Raw genomic sequence first — 23,658 nt, 5'->3', positions numbered from 1 at the left:
GCTTACATTTTTACATTCTATGACACTGTCTCATATTGAGTACTGTATCAGCAGCTGGTCTTATGCGGCTCAGTCTGTCATTAGACCAGTTGAATCTTGCTACAAGCAGGCATTGAAAATTTTAGACAAGAAACCCTTTTCCTATCATCACTGTCAAATCCTCCAAAAATATAACCTTCTAAACTTCACAAATTTCAAATTATTCAAATCTTCCTGTCTGGTTTACAAAGTGTTAAATGGATTGGCCCGTCCACCAATGAACAAATTCATCCACCAGAATTCAGTCTGTGCCTCGACTCGAGTGACTCGAGCCTCAGCCAGAGGAGACTGTAAACCTCTGTTCAGAAGAACTGCTTTTTCCCAAAATGTCCTGTCAGTTCAGGCAACAAAGACCTGGAATAGTTTTCCATCGACAGTGAGGGAATGCACAAGTCTCTCCACATTTAAGAACCAGTTAAAAATAAGGCTCAAAGAGACACAAACCTGTGAGCATGGGTGATCCAGGAGGATGTGCAATACAAACCTTGTATAAAACTGTTTTAACTGTCTGTATGTCTGTGTTTGTCTACTATCTTTTGTATATAGCCTTTGTATATATTGTCTTTGTTCATGTATTATTTTGCTATTCTTTCTTCATGTATAACATCAACCTGCCAAGGAGTCTGCAGATGGAAGTTAGCCTAAGGCATATTTACATTTATTTAAATGTTCATGAATATGCATTGTTCCCGTTTTCTATTAAACAAAATAAATAAATGAATAAATTCAGACACTGTTCAGACTGTGCTTTAGGAACATTTCAGTTTGTGGTCTGTCACAATAAAAGTGAGCGTTCAAGAAATGGAAATAAAATGTTGATGTGAATCCAATGGGTTTTATTCTTTGCTGTTTCTTTTCTCGTTGACAGGACTGAGCTGTAATTTAACTTTTCACTCCATAAAGCTTCATACTTACATGCAACACATGACTGCTGACATACAATGTTGTGAAGAAATCCTCATACGGGGGGGACGGGGGGGGGGGGGGACCGGAAAGAAACCGGACTGTGTTTATGAAATTAAAACAAGAATGATTTCAGATTTCTGGTTGTTCAATCTCGCTACAGCATGTTCTTGTGCAGATCTCTGCAAAGTATCGTCTCACAAAGTTACACAGGGAAAGCACAAACAGCGCTAACGTCAACACAGCAGGACTCCCTGCTTCGGAAAAGCACAAAATGGCGGAACACATCACTAAACACGATCAGCGCGCAAGCATCAGATTCTTTTTTGTTTTTTTTGCTTTGAAAACAGCTTCAGAAACACTCACCATGGTGCAGGAGGCGTATAAAGATGATGCCCTGGGGAGAACGCAGGTTTTTGAATGGTATGGGCGCTTTAAAAGGGGCGAAATGTCCATTGAAGACCAGCCCCGCTCCGGACGAGCCGCATCTTCACGCACGCAGGAAAAGATCCACGAGGATCTTTTTTCTGGAAGCCGAACACAGCGAGTCTGTGCCGCCTGGGCAGTCTGTTAACCAGGACCACTACATCCAGGTCCTGAGGCGACTCCGAGAAGCAGCGAGGCAGAAGCGTCCGGAGCTTTTGCGGGATGGCGAGTGGTGGCTGCACCACGATAGCGCCCTGCGCGTAATGCAGTTCCTGGTGAAAAACGGGATGATCCTGCTGCCTCACCCGCCCTATTCGCCGGACTTAGCCCCCTGTGACTTTTTTCTCTTCCCAAGAATGAAGGAAGAGCTGAAGGGGCGGAGATTTGAGGACGTCGAGGAGGTTAAAAATCGAAGGACACACTGCACGGCATCATTACGCACGAGTTTTCAAATGCCTTTGAAAGCTGGAAAACACAGATGCAATGGTGTATTCAAACCAGCGGGGATTACTTTGAAGGCGACAGCTTTGAATAATTGTTACAATTAAACACATTAAAAGTTATAACCAGTGTCCGTTTTTTTTCCGGTTCTCCCTCTTATGTCAAATGTGATCATTAGAAAAAAACCATCTCAACCTGATTTTTGCTTTTCATTACTTACAAGCAAAAATTACAACAGAACCCCGGGAAAGCAGTGTTGGGCAAACTCCTTGGAACGTGTAGTGAGCTGAGCTACGAGTTACTGTGACACTAAATGAAGCTTAACTCCATCAAAGCTGTTCGCCCCAGAAGTGGAGCAAGCTAACCAACATCATGAAAGTCACTAGTGACACCACGTCCAAACTTTCAAAACTGAAGCATTTTGTGCCAAGTCTGGTCCATGAGCCAATCAGGAGCGAGAAGTGTTAAGCCCCGCCTACCTGTCAAAAATGAAAAAAACAGTGGAAAATCCGTTTTGTCAGTCAGAACGGAAAAACGAGAAATTGAGCTGAATTCTCGTTTTTTCGTTTTTGCCCAAAAACGAAAAAACGAGAAAATGACCTGTTTATTGGAATCTGATGATGTCAATTTAACAGGAAATCAAACTAACAAAAGGTACCTTGTCCTTTTTCAAACACATTTTTAACATCATGTTTTTAACATCTTTTTAAATGTAATTTAAAGCTCGTGTCCAGAGTTTTGAAAGAGAGAGGTTTTTTTTCAATCCAACGTCTCAGGTTCCCCCTCCCTCTGCTTTCATGAGCGACCAAGCCACGCCCCCTTAATTGTGCACGCTGTTATCCGTCAGGTGAAAATGAGAGCCTCCGAGTCCTACAGCATCCTCCATGTTCAGCTGTTTACAGTGGATGTTCAGCAGACAGTGGATATATCCGAGGTGAGCGCGGCGGCTGCTGCGGAGCTAACTCTCCTCTGCTGGGCGAGCGGCCGTGCTCTCTGACTGCTCCACACTTTGATTGACAACACGAGAATGCGGAAGCTCGAAATCTATTGGCTGACGCTGACCGGCGCTTTTTCGGATAACATGGGGGTCTATGAGACGAAGGCGGAGCTCATAAATAAATTTTTATATTGCTTTATGCTAATGTTATATTGTAGTATCGAACCAGACTGACACATTTAAGCTCTGTTGAAAAATGATACACATGTTGGAAACGAACGGAAACTCCGGACACGAGCTTTAAGGCCTCTTTGTGCAATTCCTGAAATCAGATAACAGATCAACGTCAGTCAGAGATGTTTTTTATCATCACTGCGCACCATGTACAGTGCTGCTTTTCATATTGCGGTCTCAACATCATGCATAACTCCTTTCCATAACGGCAAAAGACTGATTGCCAATCTTGCCACTGTATTTTGCTCACCTCTGTTTTAGTGGGAACAATGAGTCTGTGTCTTTGATGCGCATAGGCGGTTGATGCGGGGCTGCACTGTGGAAAGGAATAAACGTAGATCATCCTCTACCTGCAGCCGTGACTGGTACTTGCCTTTAATCATTGAGTTCAGGTCGACAAGGGCCTCCTCTCCCTCCTGCATGGTCAGGCCATCACAGGGTGTCACTGGGAAAGAAAACTCATTTCTCACCCACTGATTTGCCAAGGTCTCCTCTCCAAAATAGTCTCCAAACTGCTCACGCAACCCCTTCAAATGTGCAATGACCACTTATTGCACACAGTCCAGTTGGAGTCCTGTCTTCTTCACAACATCCTCCAAGGTTGAGAACATTTCCACCGAGCCCTGTTCAATACGAGCACACCACAGATCTAACTTTTTCCTGAATGCAGAGACTTTATCGTGTGCCAAAAAGACATGGCACTCTTTGCCTTGCAGAGAGGTGTTCAATGTGTTTATCCGGACATCAGACAGATAGGCCAGCATTGCAGGTTGATTTCGGTGAGGAACATGAGGACTTCCTCGTGCAGACCACACAAGCGGGTGAGAACCTTGCGCTATTCTCCCGCTTCTACTAGTGGGAGAATAGCGCCAAAACCTGTATAAATCAGCTGACAAGATAGGTCACAACAACTTCCTCAGACAAACACTCTGAGGAAGATAGCTGACAGCTGTGGAAACCGTCAGTAAGGTAAACAACAAAATACCACACTGGTCTTTGGAGAAGAACTTTCGATTTGAATTATAACTTGGAAGACCAATGAACCTTATTGGACTACTAAGCGTAGCATCATCACATCACACATCATCAGTAGGGTAAAGCTAACCTCTCTCACAACGGTCTAACTGGATAACTGGCTTGTGGCGGCCAAGCGTTCAGTTCATAGCGACGTCGCTTTTTGATCCTTCGATGTCAGCTCTTCCTATCATGGTGAAGCAGAATTCACCAAGCGTTGGATTGTTCAGCCACTAATAGGGAACGTGAGCTGTGCACAGTTAGCAACAACTCGTCCAGCTGAATTACAGAAGAAAGGGCTCTCGCGGATAGCGTCCAGCACCTGTTGCTTCACATCAGCTCCATGTCAGAGATGCGGTGCCTTTTGAAAAGCCTTTTGCCGACTGACATTTTTTACTTCTTCACAGGTTTATTTTTTCTCTTGCTGCACCTCCCCTAAGAACTCCGGCGCCCCCCAGGGGAGGCACGCCTCACACTTTGAAAACCACTGGTGTAAGATACTTGTCTTGAAGAGGGCAGAGGACTCTGTCCATGAAAAGAACGGTCCTCCCTCTTCCTCCTCTCCTCCATCCTAAATATTAATAGCCATTTAAATACAGTTCACTTCATTTTAAAACAAGCGATTCATACATTTTTTGTTTCAGCAACCACACAACACTGGTGTGAACTGAACAAGGGCTAAATAGGAGACAACAATTGATTTAATAACATTAATGCCTCGTTTTATTTTCCCCACAGATAATATTGTACTGAATAATCAAAGGGTGAAATAATACCTGAAAACAAGGTGTATGATGGGGAGAAAAAGGCATTTATAGACAGAAAAAATTCCATCTGGGATTATCAAAGTATTTCTTCTCTATTCTTCTATCATGTTCTAAAATCTTAATTATGAGTTAACTTAACGTTTGAATACAGTGGTTTCACATTTTGCCAATGAAAATGAAATAAGTCAGTTTGATAGATTTCTATCCAGCAGGTTTTAAAAGATGATTAAATCAAAGGTTCAGTGTGAGTTTTTCCTCACTTAAATGTGGTTTATAGCTGTGTTCTGGTGTGAATGTAAACGAGCAGAGCTGCTAAATGTAACAGAGTGTGATGTGAGTCATTTCTTCACCAACTTTCACTTTCTCTGCGAAGTGAAACTAAACTTCTCTGCGGGCGTCTGGCTGCCTGTCGACGGACTCCAGCTCCTCTCCTCTCCGCCCAGAGCTCCAGAGCCACAGGACTCCCCCCGAACCACGGCACGCAGTCCAGCAGAGGTGAGACGGGGGGGGGGGGGGGGGGGGGGGGGGGGCAGTGGCGGGTTTTGAGGGAGGTTTTCTCTTTTTTGTGTTTTAGTGCGTATTTGGAGCATTGACCATATTAAAAGTGGAAAAAACATGAAGCCTACCTGGAAGTGTCGATAACTTGCAATATCACAGTGTCCACCAGGGGGCTGCTCCAAAAAGGCTGCGATTCCACTGACGCCAAAATGAAACATCAATGAAACTGGATCGACTGAGTTTCTACAGCTCAAAGTTGTTGTTTTTTCATTGCATTTCATTGTCCGGAAGAGAGAGCAGGTGGTCCATCTGAAAATATATTATTTAATTTTATATAGAGCGTAAAGCTTCACAATGACGGGGTGTGGCTACTTGATTGACCGGTCTGCTCTGGAATGATTCACAAATCCTTCCAGCGGCTTTCAGGAGGTTTATATTAAGGAGCTGACAGGAAGACTAAGTTCTCCGATAACTTATTTTCCACAGTTACTCAGTTTTTTGACTCGATTTAGTTGATTCATTGTAACCATGACTAGTTCCGAGATTAAGTACTCATAAAGACCCTCAAAGGATTCTCGTATCTAGTTTTTTTCTGTATTTATGTATAGTATTAACAGTAAATATTTTGTGTTGTGTTCCCCAAAACAAATCTTCTTTTCTTGTATTTTATTTATCTAATCATTCAGTCATTTGATTTTCTGTCAGTTTCATCATATTTTGTGGCTGTGGATCAGTGGGAATAGCGGCGTTGACCTCTGATTGCAGTTGTGGGTTCAATTTCGACCCCCCTCCCCCCAAGTGGTTTGTGAGTGTTGTGAGTTAATGGATGAATGTGGCGGCTCTCGTGAAGCCTGGCGACCCTGCTCAGGTGAAACTGGCTCGGTGGGTAAAGCTGTTTCTTAAGCAGACATTCTGGTGGAGCCTCGTTCTTGTTCAGTCAGCTCCAGTCAGACGCTGCTCCTCAGGGTCACTAATGATTTACAGACAGGCTGATACAGGTCAGTGTTTAGTTGTGACTTTTGTACGTTTGGATCAAAGTTCATCTTTGGACACAGAGTTTAAACACAAACACTCTGTGGGTCTGAACAGCCTGAAAACTACAAACTTTTCTCTTAATTGACTGAGTTCTCTTAAGCCTGAACTGCAGTTACAATAAAGTCTTATTTCATCTTAAACTGTGTCTCTTCTCACTGAGACAACAGACTCAGAAAACCTTCATGTTGGAGAACCTCAGTCGGCTTTGGTCCTCCTTGTAAAGGGCTTCAGTGTTCGTCTTGGAGTCCAGTTGATTGTCTCTATTTTCCCCTTTAGCTCGTCCATCATGTCCACACTGGCCTCCAGGACAGAAACGTCTGTCACAGACACCCTGCCCCCCCAGGTCCTCACCTGAGGCTCACACTGAACTCTGAACTCTTGTTTCCTGCAGATGGCCAGGAGACAGCAAGAGGGCAGACAGATGAAAGAACTCATGCAACCTGATAAATACCCGAATACCTCCAACCAGAATCCGGACAACAGAAGACAGCATGGTGGAGAACAAGGTGGCCATCAGAGTGGGTCCTCCTCCTCATCTCCTTTATCGATACACCATACCTCAAACGAAACCAAGAAAGGCCCGGAGAACCGTGATAATGAGACACAACATGGCAGGAGACCAGATTGTACTGAGACCAGCTCCTCTACTTTCTCGACATCTTCTTCATCATTCAAACGTCAAGAGAACCAGAGGGTGATGATACAGGATGGCAGTGGAGGTGGCAGCAGTCAGGCTAGCTCTTCTTCCTCTGGCTATCCTCCTTCACCAACAAAAAGTGGCGGCAATGCAAAAGCAGCCTGGGAAAGTGGTTTTGATCAGAGTGGCCATTGTCTTTTCTCCTCATCTTCATCGTCTGGCAGTACTTCCACTGAACACGGGAAACATGGGCAGCAAGGCCCAGACAGCCAGTGGATGAAGACACAGCATGGCAGTGGAGGCAGTGGAGGTTATGGCCCTGCCGGTTCTTCCAATGTTCTGTCTCCTCCACCAACCCAGAGTCTCTGGGATCAAAGTGACGATCAGGCAGGGAAAGGTCCAGGAAATCACTCGAAGACACGGGATGGCAGTGGAGGTGGTGGAGGTCTTGGCCATGCCAGTTCTTCCAGTCCTCTGTCTTCTCCATCATCCCATATTTTCAGACATCAAAGTGAAGGTCAGGGAGGGAAAGGCCCAGGAAATCAGATGAAGACGCAGTATGGCAGTGGAGGTGCTTCTGGTCAGACCGAGTCTTACTCCACTCCTCCGTCTTCTCTATCCGACCCAATTTTGAGAAGTGAGAGATTGGCTGAAGAGTTCAAGTTTCAAGCGGTCGAGAATCATTTTGGGGAGGTAAAGGCTTCGTTATGCTGCAGCTCCACCGAACTGAAGCGAATTGAGGACTGCAGGGACGTCCTGGGAGAACTGAAGCCCAGCAAGAAGCACACTGTCCTCGTTGATGTAAGACTCTCTTCTGCTCTCTGCTGGTAACAGCCATGAACTACAGGATGCTCTGTTCTGTTCTGATCTGTCATAATCTAATACCAACTGTGTTGGAGCCAATTCTGTTAAAAACATTCACCAGTGTGCAACCAGGTAAACATTTCGTACCTGGAGTACTGTAAATAGCTACTCCCTTAAAAAGTTAAATCCGGTGTGAATGTTGGTCACACAGCTGTATTGCGTGTTAAGCTGCATAGGGCGAGCTCTCAGCACTTTGTGAGTCAGTATAATGACTGATTCACTCATTTAGTTGATGTGAATTTACATCAGTTCGTGGGTGGAAGATGCTCTGTAATCTGGATGTCAGTTATTTTTGAAAGAAGCAGATTTATGAACTCATGGCAACAAGAAGAAGCCGGAACAAAACAGCTGAGATGATCTACCAACAGTAATGAAGTCACCTCAAAGATAAATTTAGGGATGTATTTCTACTAAATCTGCCAAGTTCAAGTAGATTCCAACTTGTCTGAGCCATAGTTCAGATTTTCAGTCCCAGTTTGGACCACAAGATGGTGTTTTGAGTCAGTAAAAGAAGCGGCAGGTCGAGTAGTTCAAAGACCCGACACTGTCTGAAGCCTTTGTCTTCTCCACAGTGAGAGAAGCAGGTTTACACTGTGTCCAATCAGAACCCCTCAATTTACCAAAAACAAGAACCAGAACTCAGAAATCCAGGCGACAGACGCTCCTCGACTCAACACTGCCACCTGGTGTGCAGGAGACACATGACTCAAACCTCACTTGTTCTCCTTTCATGGTGACTTTTAATGGTTTGGTCTGAAGAAAGATATTCTGTCTCCTTTTCCCCCCCAGATTAACGCTTTCAACAATGATCGCTGGATCGTTCCTTTTTCAGGAGTGCACGCCTGGCAACCGAACTTTGTGAAGCTGCCATGTTCACAGGTGAGTATCTAACTCTTTCTCGTCGACTGGAATGATCCACAATGAAGCCTTAGTCTCAGATTACAGACACTGTGGTGAACATTTGGTAGTTTTACAGTTTATTCAGTACAGCGACTCCCAAACTCCAGAAAGTCACAGACCAGGTACAAATCACTAAGTCCTCTGTGGCCCAACCAACACAAACATGAACGAGCCAGAAAACATTTACATGTGTTCAGCTAACATTCAGTTGACCCAACCAAATCTCACACCAAGATGCTTTGAAAAGTTGGCAGTAAATCATTAAATTGAGTAACGAGGAAAAATTTTGAACTTTAACTCCACAGATCCAAAGTCAAGGCATGTTCAATCAGGACTCCAGGTGGAAGCGGATCAAGAAACAACTCGGCAATTTGGCTTCAAAACACACGGCCAGCGTCCGAGATGTGGCGGTACGTGCACACACGATTAGCATTTAGATTCCTGCCACACAGAAGCATCAAACACTGTGTGTTTCCTTCACCAGGAAGCCATCCTCAGTTTCAACCCGAAGTACAACGGCCAGTGGACGTTTGAATCCCTAGACAACTTCGTTCGGGTCAGTGAACGCTTCCCATCATGCACTATGGCGCTTTCTGAACCTGCAACGGTCAATCAATGATTGGCGTCTCTATCTTCTCTGCAGCGCCTCCCAAGTACAGAAAATTTTGTCAACGCGCTGTTTCCAAAGATCGCCGACTTGGCCCTGAAGCTGCCGGACGAAGTGAAGACGGTATTTTAGTTTGAAACATTTCAAGCTTGAAAGTCTTCTGTTGAAGCTCAGTTCTAAGATAATTTTAAAAAGAAGACATATGTGATGTGATATGTTGCACACCCGTGCAGACATATTCAAAATGTCCAGGCGTGCAGGTGGGGGGTTCGAAATAAGTCGTTTTAATCACATCTGAAACATAATACAGGAACATCTTTTGAGCATCGCCATTCAAACACCAGCTACAGCTACACTGAGCAACGTGTATCCTGAGGACCCCTGCTGGTGCTTTAACTGCCCCAAAAAAGTGCCTGTTCACTTAACCCGCTTAGTAACCCATACAAACCTGTTTCTATGTGGTGCTGTTACAAGGTGCATTAAAGGTGCTGTAGGCAGGATTCCGCATCTCCACCATTTGGCGATTTGATCCATCTAAGATGGCGATTTGAAACCCAGCACAGCCAATCCTGTCCGGTTTTCTCTGACATCAGGCCCTTATGCAAGTTAAGCCCCTCCCACAAGAACGTGTGACGAACGATCCTCGACCAATCACGGTTAGAGCTTCAGGGGCTCTTCTGATTGGTCAAAGATACCTGGAGCGGTCGAGATTCCTTTTCAGCTCAGAACAGAGACAGATGGAAACGCTGCGCCCTCGCGGGAGTGCAATTATGCTACACTCCTAAAGGATTACCAATGGATACTCTAACATTTAATCCAAAGAAAACACAGAAAAATTAGCATTGACTAGCAAAATCCTGCCTACAGCACCTTTAAAATCACAATTTCACATTTCACAACGAACCAAGTAAATATACCGAAACTGAAACAACAAAATTTAAACAAAATATGGGGGTGTCAATCAAAATGGGGAGGGTGTCCACTGTTTCAAACAATCACTGTAGTGGCTCTCACAGATAGATGACTATGTATTGAATGTAAATGTTTTGTTTTGTTGTCAATCCAGTCTGGAAACAAATTTAATTGAAACATTTTACCATTTCATAAAGTTCATGAAATAGTGTAAATCTTATTTTGGTTAAGTTCTTACTGTTAGTTTTCATTTGCTTAAAGAATTTTATGCTTTGTTTTATTTCATGTAGTGTTTTGATGCATTTTAGAAATGTGTGGAATTCAATTTTTTTTTTTTTATTGTTTTGAGAATGTGGAATTTATTGACCGTAAAGCTCTATTTTCTTTGAATTCCTTCCTCCCGATCCGATGTTGTCTCGGTGTTTCCAGGCCATCCCTCTGCTGCGTAGCGGACACGTTGCAGCCATCACTCTGTCACAGTCTCAGATCGCCTGTCTGCTCGCCAACGCCTTCTTCTGCACATTCCCCTGCCGCAACACCACCAGGCCCAACGCAGAGTACCACAACTACCCCAGCATCAACTTCAGCAGGTCGGAGAACAGGCAGGGAAAAACGGGCACAGAAAGTCATTAAAAAAAAAAACTGTTGTAGAAACAAAGTCAACATGAAGGAAGTCACAGAAAGAGAAACAGAGAAAGTCTGAAACCGAGAAACGCAAACACTCCCGGATAAAAATCACAGAAACAGAGAAAGTCAGAGAAACAGTTGAAGAAACAGAAAAACAGTCAGAGAAAAGATTGGAGAAATTCATAGAAACAGAGAAACGGTAGGAGAAAGTCACAGAAACAGCTGGAGAGACAGTCGGAGAAAGTCAAGGAAAAGCAAACACTGGGAGAAAGTGACAGAATTCCTTCTCTCTGCATCTGTAACTCTGTGCAGGTTCAGTCATTTCTCCTCTCTGCAGTAACTCTGCTCTGTCACTTCACTCTCTCGTTGTTCTTCTCTGGTTTGAACGTTTCCGTCTCTTCAGTCTGTTTGGAAACAAGTCAAAGAGGAAGATTGAGAAGCTGAGAACCATCATGCATTACTTCAACACCGTGACGGACAGCAGTGAGTTCTCCACACACCCCTAGTCCTCCTGGAGGGACGTGTGTGTGTGTGTGCGTGTGTGTGTGTGTGTGTGTGTGTGTGTGTGTGTGTGTGTGTGTGTGTGTGTGTGTGTGTGTGTGTGTGTGAGACCCTGTCTTGTGTTTCCAGAGACCGAGCTGAGCGGACTGGTGACGTTTGAGAGGCGCCTCCTCAGAAAAGACGATGAACCTCAGTGGAAGAGGTGAAACTCTCCGTCACACCTTCACACATCCTCAGTTTGATGACAACATGAACAGTTTGATGACAACATGAACAGTTTGATGACAACATGAAGGGTTGATGACAGCATCAGTCTCTCAACAGGAATGTTTGCCCACATTAAAATACAGAATATTGTAGGGCTGCAACTGTTACTCGAGTAATTCGAGTACCTCGAGTACAAGAAATGATCGAGGCAAATTTTATACCTTGAGGCTTCGTTTAATTAACATCACGTGGCAATGAGGTGGCGCGCACGTTTGCGCGTGAGGGAGAGAGAGAGATGTAGTGTGCGTGTGTCACCCAGATTGTTGTGATTGGCTGACATATCCAAGCGATGCCAGACCAGGTGCTGACACCTGTCCCGTCATGAATTCCTGTATGCTGGGGTCCGCGCGCAGCCCTGCGCGTGACCGCGTTGCGTGTACGTGCCGGTCGCGCTGGTATACACTCGCGCCAGAGCGTCACAGCAAACAAACCATGCAGTAAAGTGACTCTGAAGCCATCAGGCTGCTGCTTCCAGAGAATGGAAAACTGGACGGAGAGAACAGACTGTCGGGAGGGACGAGAAGGTCTGCCGACAGAATTGAAAGTGAAAGTAATCCCTTGCGTGCCGCCCCACGATTCAGAAACAGAAAAGGCTAAATAAACTCTAATACTAAATTATAATAGACTAACAATGTATGAGCTTCATTTTCTATAAAAATCTGTAATAAAAGAGCAGATAAACAGTCTGGAGCAACAGAAAAGCTCCCCGAGGATGCGTGGATCAGTGCTCATGCATGGAACGCGCACCACGTGAGCCCAAAATGTAGAGTACTCAATTTCCAAAATACTCAATAGTTGCAGCTCGAGAATATTCATGTATATCTGTCAGTGACAATGGTGCAGAGCCACAGAGCCGACTTCATCCTGTGTGTGTGTGCGTGTGTGCGTGTGTGCATGTGTGTGTGTGTGTGTGTGTAGCTGCACAGAGAAGATCAACAGACTTTACGTCACATCAGAAGGTCACATTGAGAAGGAAGGTCGTGGTCTCCTGCAGGTGAGACTGTGTGTGTGTGTGTGTGTGTGTGTGTGTGTTCTTGTACATACCCAAAAGTAAGGACCAAAATTCGTATTTCACCAACAGAGTGAGGACATTTGTGAGGACATTTTTGCAAAGTGAGGACATTTTCGCCAGTCCTCACTTTTCAAAAGGCCTTTTTGAGGGTTCAGACTTGGTTTTTGATTTAGGGTTACAATTGGGTTTAGGTTAGGTTTAGGGCATAGGTTAGGGTTAGGCATTTATTTTTGATGGTTAGGGTTAGGGTAACGGGCTAGGAAATGCATTATGTCAATGAGTGTCCTCACAACGATATAAGTACAAACGTGTGTGTGTGTGTGTGTGTGTGCGTGTGTGTGTGTGTGTGTGTGTGTGTGTGTGTGTGTGTGTGTGTGCGTGTTTGTGTTTGTGTGTGTTAGGGCCATCAGTTTTAATGTCATTATCGTGAGTAATTCATGTATAGTTGTGAGAAGATTAATTTCTTTCATTGCAATAATGGCAGAATTAGGATCAGGGTCAGCAGCTGGCTCAGAGGAAAGAAATATGGACTCAGACAGTGGTATTGTTGTTACACTTTGTGACTTTTAAGTTAATTAGGTTTTGTAAATTAATTATTATTTTTAGACAGACTGCCCTTCCCATGAGCATCTCAACTCAACGGATGTTTCAAATCCCACGTTTGTGTTTCTTGATGTGAAACTGTTTACAGTTAAAATACATGAGTTTAAAGGCTAGAAATAAAAGTTGTTGCTCATTTTGTGGATGCTGAGGCATTCACACCTTTACATACCAAATCTTTTCTTATTCTTCTGTTTTCTTCTGACTTCTTCAATTTTTTGGCACCCTTCCCCTACAAATTTTGTCCGATTTGAACTATTCAAATATCCAAATGTGCAGCTTTTTTAAAATATTCCTGCTATATTCTAACTTTTTTAAATAACTTTCAAACTTTTTGAAATATTTCAACTTTTGTGCAATTTTTTGCCCCTTATTAACGGATGGTGAAAATTTTAAACTTTTTGAAATATTTCAACTTTTTAAAAAAAACATTTAACATGGGTGTAGATGATCAACTCCACCTGAATCATAACTTTGTCATACTTTCACGCAGAGATATCATTCAGCTTTTGAAACATTGCCATTTTTGTCCTCTATTCAGGTATGTAGTATCTTTTCCAGATCTTTTACCAAATTTAAACTGTGAGCTTTGAAGCTGGGTAGGAATTTCAGCCCGTTTTGGAGTTTTTAACGTGTATTGAAAAGGGCTAGAGCGGGAGAATGTTCGAGGCTCTTGATTTAAACAACAAAAAATTTAAGTTTCTCTCATCCCCACGACCACATTTCTGGCAGAATCTACACAAATCATACCTCAAAACACAGGCATTTCCCTTGTGATGCTCACAATGTTTTCATTTTGTCTTTATCTCTAACGGTTCTCTCTCCAGATGCATTTGTTTATGGAGAGTGCAGAGTTTTCTCCCTTCCGCTCCAGTGCATTTTGGAGAGAGATTTTCTCACCTGAATCCAAAACTTCACACATTTTTACAAACTCGCCGTGGCTGAATGGATGATCCTACAGACATGAAAATCTCAAGATCAATCTATGAAAGGCTTCTGATGCTCACAGTGAAATTTATTTTTTTCTATTTCACCTCTGGGTTCTTGATTGACGACATTTGTTCAACCATGCAAACTGGATGGAAAAAGTGCAGCTTCACTGTCATGGCTGCCGAGTGCAGCTGGTCTCCATGGCAACAGACACCTGTTGTGCTGACTGCTGCTTGATTAGTCTGGATTTTTCCATTAAAGGTGCCTTAAGGAGTTTGCACGTTTTAAGCGAAACAGCGCCCCCTGCAGGCCTTGGGCGTAATGCAGCTTAGTGAAACACTCGTCCCTGTGGCTCACGGAAGAGGGGAACTCCGTCTTCGCTCGTTTAGAAGCGCTCAAGTAAGATTTAAGTTTCTTTTACCTGGTGGAGTCTGTGTGGAGCTGTGGCAGTGCCAGAAGCCAGTCTGTTCTTACTTTCTGGAAGATCCTGCTCAGTTGTTGCTCACTAAGCAACTGGCGGAGTAATGGCGGACAAATCGAAACCTAACCAGCCAGAGCGCGCATGACGTCATTCCTTTCAAATTCTCCCCAAAAAAATGCTGGTGCCGGACCGGCACTGCAACTTTCAAGTGACAATTTAGCGCTGTTAGAGGTACTTGTAATGAATATGTCAGGGCACATTGTACACATCATTAAAAATGTGTAACATATTTATGGTGGAAAATAAGTATTTTTAAGGTTGTAAAACTCCTTAATGCACCTTTAAGACTGGAGCTCTATTGATCCTCTGTTACTCTGACACTGACTCTACTACTTTTTACTCCGATTCTTCTTTCGTTACTTTTTAAGCTTTTATCACATCTTTAACTTTGAGCTTTTTTCAACTTTTTGTACTTTGTTCAACTTTACTTTATCATTTTCGAGCTTTTTAAAACTTTATTTTTTTAAACCTTTTTCAATTTCATGCACTTACATCACCTTTTTTCAACTTCTTTTAGATTCATTTAAACTTTAAGCTTTTTACAATTTTTTTACTTTTTCAGCTTTTTTTTTTTTAACTTTTCTTCTCTAACTTCTTCTGTATTACAGTTTAGCCTTCTTCAGCTCAGCCTTCACATTGTGAACTTTTTCTAGATAAATTAGTGATTATGTGTGTTGGTTACAAGTTCATAAACGGCGTGATAATCGCAATCAATTACAGTCGGATCTGCAATAATTCAGTCACATTTTTTTTTGATTCATTGACTTCACTAGTGTTTATATATGTGTGTGTGTGCAGGTGGACTTTGCCAACAGCTGGGTCGGGGGAGGAGTTTTGGGTTCCAAACTCTTTCAGGAAGAGATTTTGTTCCTTATCCATCCAGAACTCATCGTGTCCCGACTCTTCACTGAGAGACTGCAAGACGGCGAGTGTCTCGTCGTCACAGGTGGACACACGTGCACGCGCACACACTCGCATGCACATACACCCCCAGCAGCCACCTGACCTGCTGGGTGTGTGTTTGCTTTAAGGCTCGCAGCAGTTCAGCTCTTACTTGGGCTACTCGGACTCTTTCGTATGGCTCGGACCCCATGAGGAACGCCTGCACAGGTCTGACCTCCAGCTCATTCACACGTCTGTCTGTGGCGTTTCTGTGACCTCTGACCTGCCGTCCCGCTGTGTTCAGAGACGAGTGGCGCCGGCTGCAGAGGCAGATCGTGGCCATCGACGCGCTGCACTACCGGAACCCGAGAGACCAGTACAGCATGGGCAAGATCACGAGAGAGCTCAACAAGGTGAGACCCCGCCCCCCCCCACCCACACACGCACACACACGCACACACACACACACACACACACACACACACACACACACACACACGCACACACGCACACACGCACACACAAGGGCCTGGGTCTCACCCGCTCTCATCCTGTCCCCCGAAGGCGTACTGCGGGTTCAAGGGTCGCCTCCACCACGACAATCCCGACATCGCCACAGGAAAGTGGGGCTGTGAAGCTTTTAACGGAGACCCTCAGCTCAAAGGTGACGATGACTCCAATCTTCATCTCCTCCTCCTCCTCCTCCTCCTCCTCCTCCTCCTCCTCCTTTTCCTCCATCACTTAATCAATAGTGTGCTTCTTTCTTTTTTAAACCTGACTTTACATCAACTTTACACAAATTGTGGATTCATTTTTTGATTGATTGGTTTTGAACTTATTTTCAGTCGAATTTTAGAGAAATGTTTTGATGATTCTGAGTTTTTGTTCTTTGACTTGTTTTTTTTCTCATATCTTAAATTGAGTAATTCAAGTTAAATATACATTCTGATCAAGTATACAGGGCTCAGTTTTATCATTATTGCCACCCCTCCCATAAAGAACACGCACACACCCAAAAAAAAAAACACACACACACAACAAGAAGTAAACAAAAGCAAGGATGGGGGGAAAGTTGGATTTCCAGTAATGGGTAATAAAAGAGAGATCTGTTTTAAACTCAAATATTTAAAAAGCAAATCATGCTATGCATAATCGGATTACTGTATGAGAGTCTTTCGATCCTGGTTGGGGCTAATAGGAATGCCCACAAAAAATATGAGAAACAGTCTTCTCGTTTTATCTTCAGCCAATCAGATACTGCTGTTGATACATCTAACCAGAAGGTAAAGGTCCAAATCACTGAAACCCAATGATAAATCAAAAAATTAGGAGATGCTAATCCTCCCTTGTGCTTTGATCTACAGAGGTGTTTTTTTAACTGACTTTGTGATTTTTATTCCCCAGAGAAAATAAGTTATTAATGATTGCATTTGCTTAAAAAAAAATGATTTTTTTTTTTTTTTTTTTTTTTTAGGAAAACTGGGATATTTTGAAATAAGTACAGTGTCTGTGGGAGGAAAATCATCTTTATTGTATTAATTATGGAAGAGAATTCCAAAAGGACCATCTCATTTGTAAATTTTCTAATGGGGGGGGGTTTGCCTGGAAGAGATATGAGTACTGTTTTGTAACCTCAGTCCCCAAATATGCTAATTTTTCCAAAGGAATCTTAAATGGGAAGTCATCTAGGCAAGTTAAATCATTTATACGGACTGGCATAAGGACACTTTTATTCCAGTTGATTTGGTAGCCTCAAAAGGATCCAAATAGATTAATCTTATCTAAAAATGCTGGAATATTAGTTTGTGGTTGAGTTATGTACAGAAGGACGTCATCTGCATAAAACAACATTTTGTTAATTGTTTCTTTAGCTGTATTGCCATTTATCTGGGAATTAAGTCTTAACGCTCTGAGCTAGAGGTTCGATGGATCGAGCAAAAATCAGAGGGGACAGAGGACAAGCCTGTCTTGTCCCTCTATGTAAGCTTAATGGGGAGGATATTGTCTGGTTTGTAAGGATTCGAGCTGAGGGATTTTTATAGTTGAGTTTAACTAGTGCCAAAAATATAGCTGTCCCCCTGGGGACAGGGTCGGACAGTAGACTTTTTCCCCGACTTCGGCTTGGTGCTAATGGCGAGACACAAAGTTTGGTAGCAGTCGCGGGCAGTCGCGCTTGCTACAGCAGTAGCGGTGGCTAACACCAACAGAGAGCAGCTGAGCTGATTTCAGCACAAACCAGAACAAGCGAACCAGCAGGAGTCAGCTAGCCCATCTCAGTGAGGTGTTCTTAGCGAGGTGAGGAGCATAAGAACTGAGTGATGACTGTGACGACTCGCTCATATAAGGGGAGGGCGGGCCATTCACGTCACCACAGATCATCAGCCGTAAAGGCGTGAATAGAGGTGTCCTCAGCAGGCCCCAAGGGGGCGTGATATCCCAAACTGTAAGTGTTGTACCTCAATCCTCTCCTTCAGGGAACAGATGTTATAGACATAACATTTCGTTTTGTAAACTCAAAATGTGTTAATTGAACGTTGAAGAAAAAAAAACCCTCAAATAGTCCATGACGCAAATCAGCTTCCTCCTGGCTTCAGATGCATCCGTAGCAACCACCCACCCTAGCAACAAGGGAATCGTAGCGTGGCTACAATGTTGTTCATCAAGCTGAACGAACAGACGCCAAAACTAATAAACTACAGTTCGAGTGCATCAACTGACTGGAGAATATGGGAATAAAGTGGACATTTGTAGCTAGAAAAGTAGTCAGATAGTGACAGGATCTGAGTTGCTCTTTGAAGTGTACAAATCAGAATAAAATTCATGAAAATAATTATTGGTATCTTTAGGTTTTGTAAGGAGTGCATTATTTCGAGCTTTAACCTGGTGAATTGTTCTATCACTATCCCTTTTTCTCAGCTGTCCAGCTAGTAGTTTGTGTGGCTTGTCACCAAATACAAAATTTTGTCTGGAGTACAAGAAAACTTAACCTATTTTTGCAGATGTAAATTTATTGTATTTATATTTTAGAGTCGCTATTTTTCTATATAAATTTATAGAGGGAGAGCTTGCATTCTGTTCGAGTAACTTTATTTGATAATCTAATTCTTTTAGCTTGGCACTATTTTCTTTTTCTTTGAGGCTTCAAATGAAACTATACAGCCTCTTATATAAGCTTTAAAAGCTTCCCAGAGGACAGATGGTGAGGTTTCAGGGGCATCAGTTTCAAAACAAAAGGAGATCAAAGCTTTGAGATAGTCATGAAATTTCTTTTCGTTGAGTAATTGCAGATTAAGCGTCCATGTGTATGCAGTTTCTCGATATGTTCCAAGTGAAGTGAGAAGGGAAGAGGGCTGTGGTCTGATATTACTATGCTGTGATATTTAGCATCCATTGTATCGGGGATGAGTCTCGCATCAACTAAAAAGTAATCTATTCAGCTATAAGAGTTATGGACGGAAAAATAAAATGAGGAGTCTCTACCTAAAGGATATGATGTTCTCCAGATATCTAGAATGTTTGTATTATTGATGTATGTATTCAGAAATTTTTAAAGGGCACTCCTCAGAAGCCTTCTTGTTGAGGATCTATCAAGATATGGATCTAAAACGGTATTAAAGTCCCCTCCAGTTATCAAGTTTGTTTGTGAAATGTCTGATATTAGAGTAAAAGCCTGAAAAAACATGGGGCTGTCTTTATTAGGAGCATATATGTTAACCAGTGTAAGGGATGTATTCTAAATTTCTCCAGTTGTGATGATATAACGACCTTTATCAGAAGTTTCTTCTTTTTTTTCCATAGAAATGAAATGGCTGCACCTCTAGCTTTAGATGAGAAATTAGAGTGGTATACCTCCCCATCCATCTCGCTTTCAACCTGCCACGTGAACCAATATTTATATGAGTCTCTTGCAGGAACATAAAGTCTGACGTCAGTGATTTTAAATGAGTAAGAACCGTTCCTCTTTTAATTGGGTCATTCACAACCCGTATGTTCCAACTCAAACATGTTAAGCCCTTATCCCCTCTGTTACCACTTGTGCTATTAAGCATCAACATTTTGCATATTGTGGAATATCTCCCGCAACACAACCATCCGGACGTGAAGTTTGAATGAGCGACCTCTAAATGCTGCCCCCCCCCCCCAAAAAAAAAAAAAAAAAAAACATACAGAAAGAAAAACCCCGGATCAACCTAATCCCCTAAGCAAAAATGAAAAAAGAATAAGCATAACTACTCTAGCCATTTCTAAATGAATAGGCACGAGCATTCCCAGGGAAGCAAGTACAAGAAAAACTGTCAACTTAAACTATTTCCCCTCCTCTAGAAAGCCGGTTGAATTAAATTCACAGAATCAATCAATCAATCAATTTATTTTTGTATAGCCCAGTATCACAACAACAGTTGCCTCAGAGGGCTTCAAGATGTTACATTGGTCAGTAAAAATAAAAACAGTGAATAAGCATAATGGTAATATGTCAATATTTACAGTAACGAGACAAAACGAAGCAACCACCGCCTTAGACCCTCACATCCGGCAAGAAAAAACTCCAAAAACCCAGTGGGAAAAGAAGAAATCTTGGGGAGAACAGTCCAGTAACTTAAGAACTCAATGAAATACTGGAAAACAAGGAAAAGAGTTCACATAGTATAATGATATGCATTGGAGTATATATTTACCTTTCTCTTTTTGATAAAAAAGGAAGAGAGAAGGAAGGAAAAAGTCTTCTTAACACAGCCTGAGGTGGATACACAGCAGTATCAACAACAGTAATGTCAGTTTAAATATGGATCATCATCCAGAAAGCTATACTGTGCGTCCACCAATGTCCACGCCACCTATTTCCCCAAAGAACAAAACCTCAGTGATCTATTACTCCACTTAAAAACCACACTAAAATAAAACTGTAGCATACATGTTCCAGGAAAACGAGCAAGCATACAGAAGCACAAGTAATATAGTCAAGAACTATAATATCAGAAGCAGATTGAACCGAAGAAGACAACAGCAGAATGCACTGATAGCTCAAAAATGAGTCAGTACTTCAGGGCCAACAGCTGAACAAAAAGTGAGGCTCAATTTCAAACGTCCAATAGAAATCCACAGCGCAGTCCTGCATGACGGGGTGTGAAGCCGTCCAGTTAGAGAGTCTTAGCGTCACAGAACACAGCACCTTTTGTGGAACCTCTTCACAGGTGACAGCAACAGCTCTAATCAATCAAGTGTATCCGCCGGTGGTAATATATAAATATTTGTGAAGTACCTGAGCTGTCATAGGAGCAATGACTCAGTTGTCTCGTCAATCAGTGGGGGGGGGGGGGGGGGGGGGGGGGGGGGCAGAGGTATATTCCTTACTCAGCATATTCCTTAACTTCTTTGGGGTCGATGAACGAGGCCTGTGTACTGTTGTGAGTTATCAAAAGCCATGTAGGATGAAGTAGACCATGCTTGACGGCAAGTTTTCCTTGCAGTCGCTCTCTGGTACGATTGAATAATGCCCTTCGCTTGGCCACAGGGGGGGTAGTCCGGGAAGATTTGGATCCGTTTTCCATCGTCGCGGAGCTGCTTCACCGCTGTAGCTTGGCCTCAGGCACACGAAAATAATGCAACCTCAAAATGAAGGGTGTTGGTGGGTCATCGGGTCATCGCCTTCGAAGAGTATGGTGTGCTCTATCAATTAGCGATTTCTCATCCGGGGAAAGCTCTTCTTGAAGTAATCGGCGATAGAATCCCTGGGTCTGGGTCCTTCGATGATCCTGATATTATTCCCTCCTTAATGGGCCTTCTAAGTCCTCGCACTTCTGTTAATTTTTCCACTTCAGACTCCAGACGAGTAATTTGGCGCTGAGGCGAGGTAACCTCATCTGATCGGTGTGAGGCAGACTTCTCCAGCTCTTTAACGGTTTTCCTGTTTGCAGTCGTAGTCTCCTGGAGGGTAGTGACGGAGGTTTACATTTCTTTTTTGCTTGTAGCTAGTTCATCTCTCAACACAGAATATTCAGTTTGTATGTGGGCATCGATAGCGGCACATTTGTCATCCTGAACCGGGGCAGCCTCACTTGGCAGTGCAGCGATGGCTGCTAACAGCACGGCTCGGTGGGGCCACTTCCTCTCTCATTGTCCTCAGGTGCCGCCTCACCAATCGAGTCCAGGGCTTGGTCAGGGCCTAATTCTTGTTGTTCGTTCCTCCTGTGTTTTCCTTTTTTCAACATCACCTTTCTGCCTTCAATTATTTTCTACTTATGGATGCTTCATGTGACAGTCCAAATGAGATATATGGAAGTTTAGTGTGTTAAGAGTATAGTTACCGGAGCCACCAAAAACACGTCTTACTCCTCCATAGCTCAACAGCGCCCCCTCTTGATTTGACTTTTAACCAGTATCGACTGATTCAGACACATTTTAGAAATTTTAGATTAATATTTGAGACTTTTAGATCACATTTACACCAAAATAAGACGACCTTTAGCCAAATATTGGACCAGTTGTGATGTAAACTCCCTTCTCTACGGTTTTAGGTTTAAATATGTTTTAAATATGACTTTAGATTAATTTTTAACCATTTTGGAAGTGTTTTAAACTCATTTAAAAGAAAAACTTTGGACAAGTTTTGAATTTGACTTTACTTTGACTCACATTGTTTATGATTTACAAGTTTTTGGATTATTTAGTTTCAACTAATTTTAGACTTAACTTTGAAGCAGTATTGTGTTTCAATATGATTCAGAGTCTCCCACTCCCCACTGTAACTCTGAGCTGTGTGTGTGTGTGTGTGTGTGTGTGTGTGTGTGTGTGTGTGTGTGTGTGTGTGTGTGTGTGTGGTCCTCCAGCTGTGATCCAGCTGATGGCGGCAGCAAAGGCTGGCCGAGGTTTGGCCTTCTTCACCTTACAGGACAAACTGCTGGAGCGAGACCTGCAGGGAATGCACCACCTGCTGGTCACCAGCGGAATTACAGTCGGTGAGAAGAGAGAGAGAGAGAGAGAGAGAGAGAGAGAGAGAGAGAGAGAGAGAGAGATGCTCATTCATTCATTCATTCATCAATCAGAGGGTTACTATGGTTTCATCTACTTCAATATCATCAGGATTCCTGCTTTTTAAGCTTTGATCATCAAAATAAATTAAAACTTACCAAGTTTCTAATAATATTTTTTCAATATATTTTAATAATTGTTTTTAATCATACAGCTTTCAACAAACTGGTTTTACTTCAGTTTTGGTGGTCTGTCATGAGTGTTTAAATGATTTTTTTGAATATTTTATGTATTTATTAATATCACTCTTTTCAGATTCATTCAGTTTGATTTTACCAATTGTCATGTCTTAAACTGCTTCTTTGATTTTGTGAAATTCATTTATGTGAGAAATAATTGTAATTGAACTTAATGTATTTCATTTTATAACATTTTAAATTACATCAAACTTTAAAAAAGTGTTTAAGAAGTTGAATAACTAAAGATTTGACATAAACCAATCTTCTCCGAACAATTGTTCACCTTGTTGGTGTTTTATTGACATAATCTTATTGATCAACCCGTTCCACAGTGACGCCTCTCAGTTTCCCATGCAGCTGGTTTTCATTCCATCTGTTTGGACCCGTTTAAAGTGAAAATGCAGGAAGTCCAGACAGCGTTCGTACCATTAGCGAAGGTTCTCGTTCTGCAGCTGCGTTCGACGCGGTAAAGTTATATCACAACGTGCACGCCAACCTGCATGCTAACCTGCAAGCCAACCTGTAGGCCAACCTGTAGGCTAACTTGCACGCTAACCTACCTGCAGGCTAACCTGCACACTAACCTGCACGCTAACCTACCTCTAGGCTAATCTGCATGCTAACCTACCTTCAGGCTAACTTGCACGCTAACCTGCACCCTAACCCGCATGCTAACCTGCAGGCTAACAAGCAGTGGTTTCAGCTCCAGGCTGAGTGTGACGGTGTGTTGCAGTCAGCCATCGGTGGAGTGTGAGTTTTCACTGTTCAGTACTTACTTCTTACCGCCGCTTCACGTTTCTGTGCAGGCAAACTCTACGGACTCCTGCAGGACTACTGCGCCAGGCTGTATGGCGGCGCCCACCTGGACCTGTTCAGCTTCCTCCAGAGAGCACTCAGGAGTGACTGGAGTCATCTGTGAAGGGGGCGGGGTCACTG

General features: G+C 43.0%; 1 protein-coding gene across 1 annotated transcript; it reads left to right on the top strand.

Annotated features, from left to right (window-relative positions):
- Positions 1-6,580: 6,580 nt before the first annotated feature.
- On the top strand, positions 6,581-22,653 carry LOC115382601 (poly(ADP-ribose) glycohydrolase-like). The gene is made up of 15 exons (XM_030084421.1): positions 6,581-6,637; positions 6,686-7,732; positions 8,585-8,674; positions 9,001-9,105; positions 9,180-9,251; positions 9,339-9,425; positions 10,644-10,804; positions 11,245-11,324; positions 11,472-11,544; positions 12,528-12,603; positions 15,431-15,578; positions 15,664-15,742; positions 15,819-15,927; positions 16,079-16,178; positions 22,342-22,653. Exons 1-15 carry the CDS (start codon positions 6,581-6,583, stop codon positions 22,608-22,610), a joined length of 2,553 nt encoding a protein of 850 aa, XP_029940281.1. The 3' UTR covers positions 22,611-22,653.
- The last annotated feature ends 1,005 nt before the right edge of the window (positions 22,654-23,658 follow it).

Source organism: Salarias fasciatus, assembly GCF_902148845.1.
Source record: "Salarias fasciatus chromosome 7 unlocalized genomic scaffold, fSalaFa1.1 super_scaffold_4, whole genome shotgun sequence".
Lineage (NCBI taxonomy): Eukaryota > Metazoa > Chordata > Actinopteri > Blenniiformes > Blenniidae > Salarias > Salarias fasciatus.
The sequence above is the reverse complement of the archived record's forward strand: the minus strand, read 5'-3'. Positions and strand labels throughout refer to the sequence as shown.

Bases quoted from the DNA above. Each gene is read 5' to 3' on its own strand.
- LOC115382601 (XM_030084421.1), top strand. From the start codon at position 6,581: ATGTCCACACTGGCCTCCAGGACAGAAACGTCTGTCACAGACACCCTG. The intron at 9,252-9,338 runs GTCAGTGAACGC...TCTTCTCTGCAG, and splicing joins CCCTAGACAACTTCGTTCGG to CGCCTCCCAAGTACAGAAAA. The intron at 11,325-11,471 runs GTGAGTTCTCCA...TTGTGTTTCCAG, and splicing joins CAACACCGTGACGGACAGCA to AGACCGAGCTGAGCGGACTG.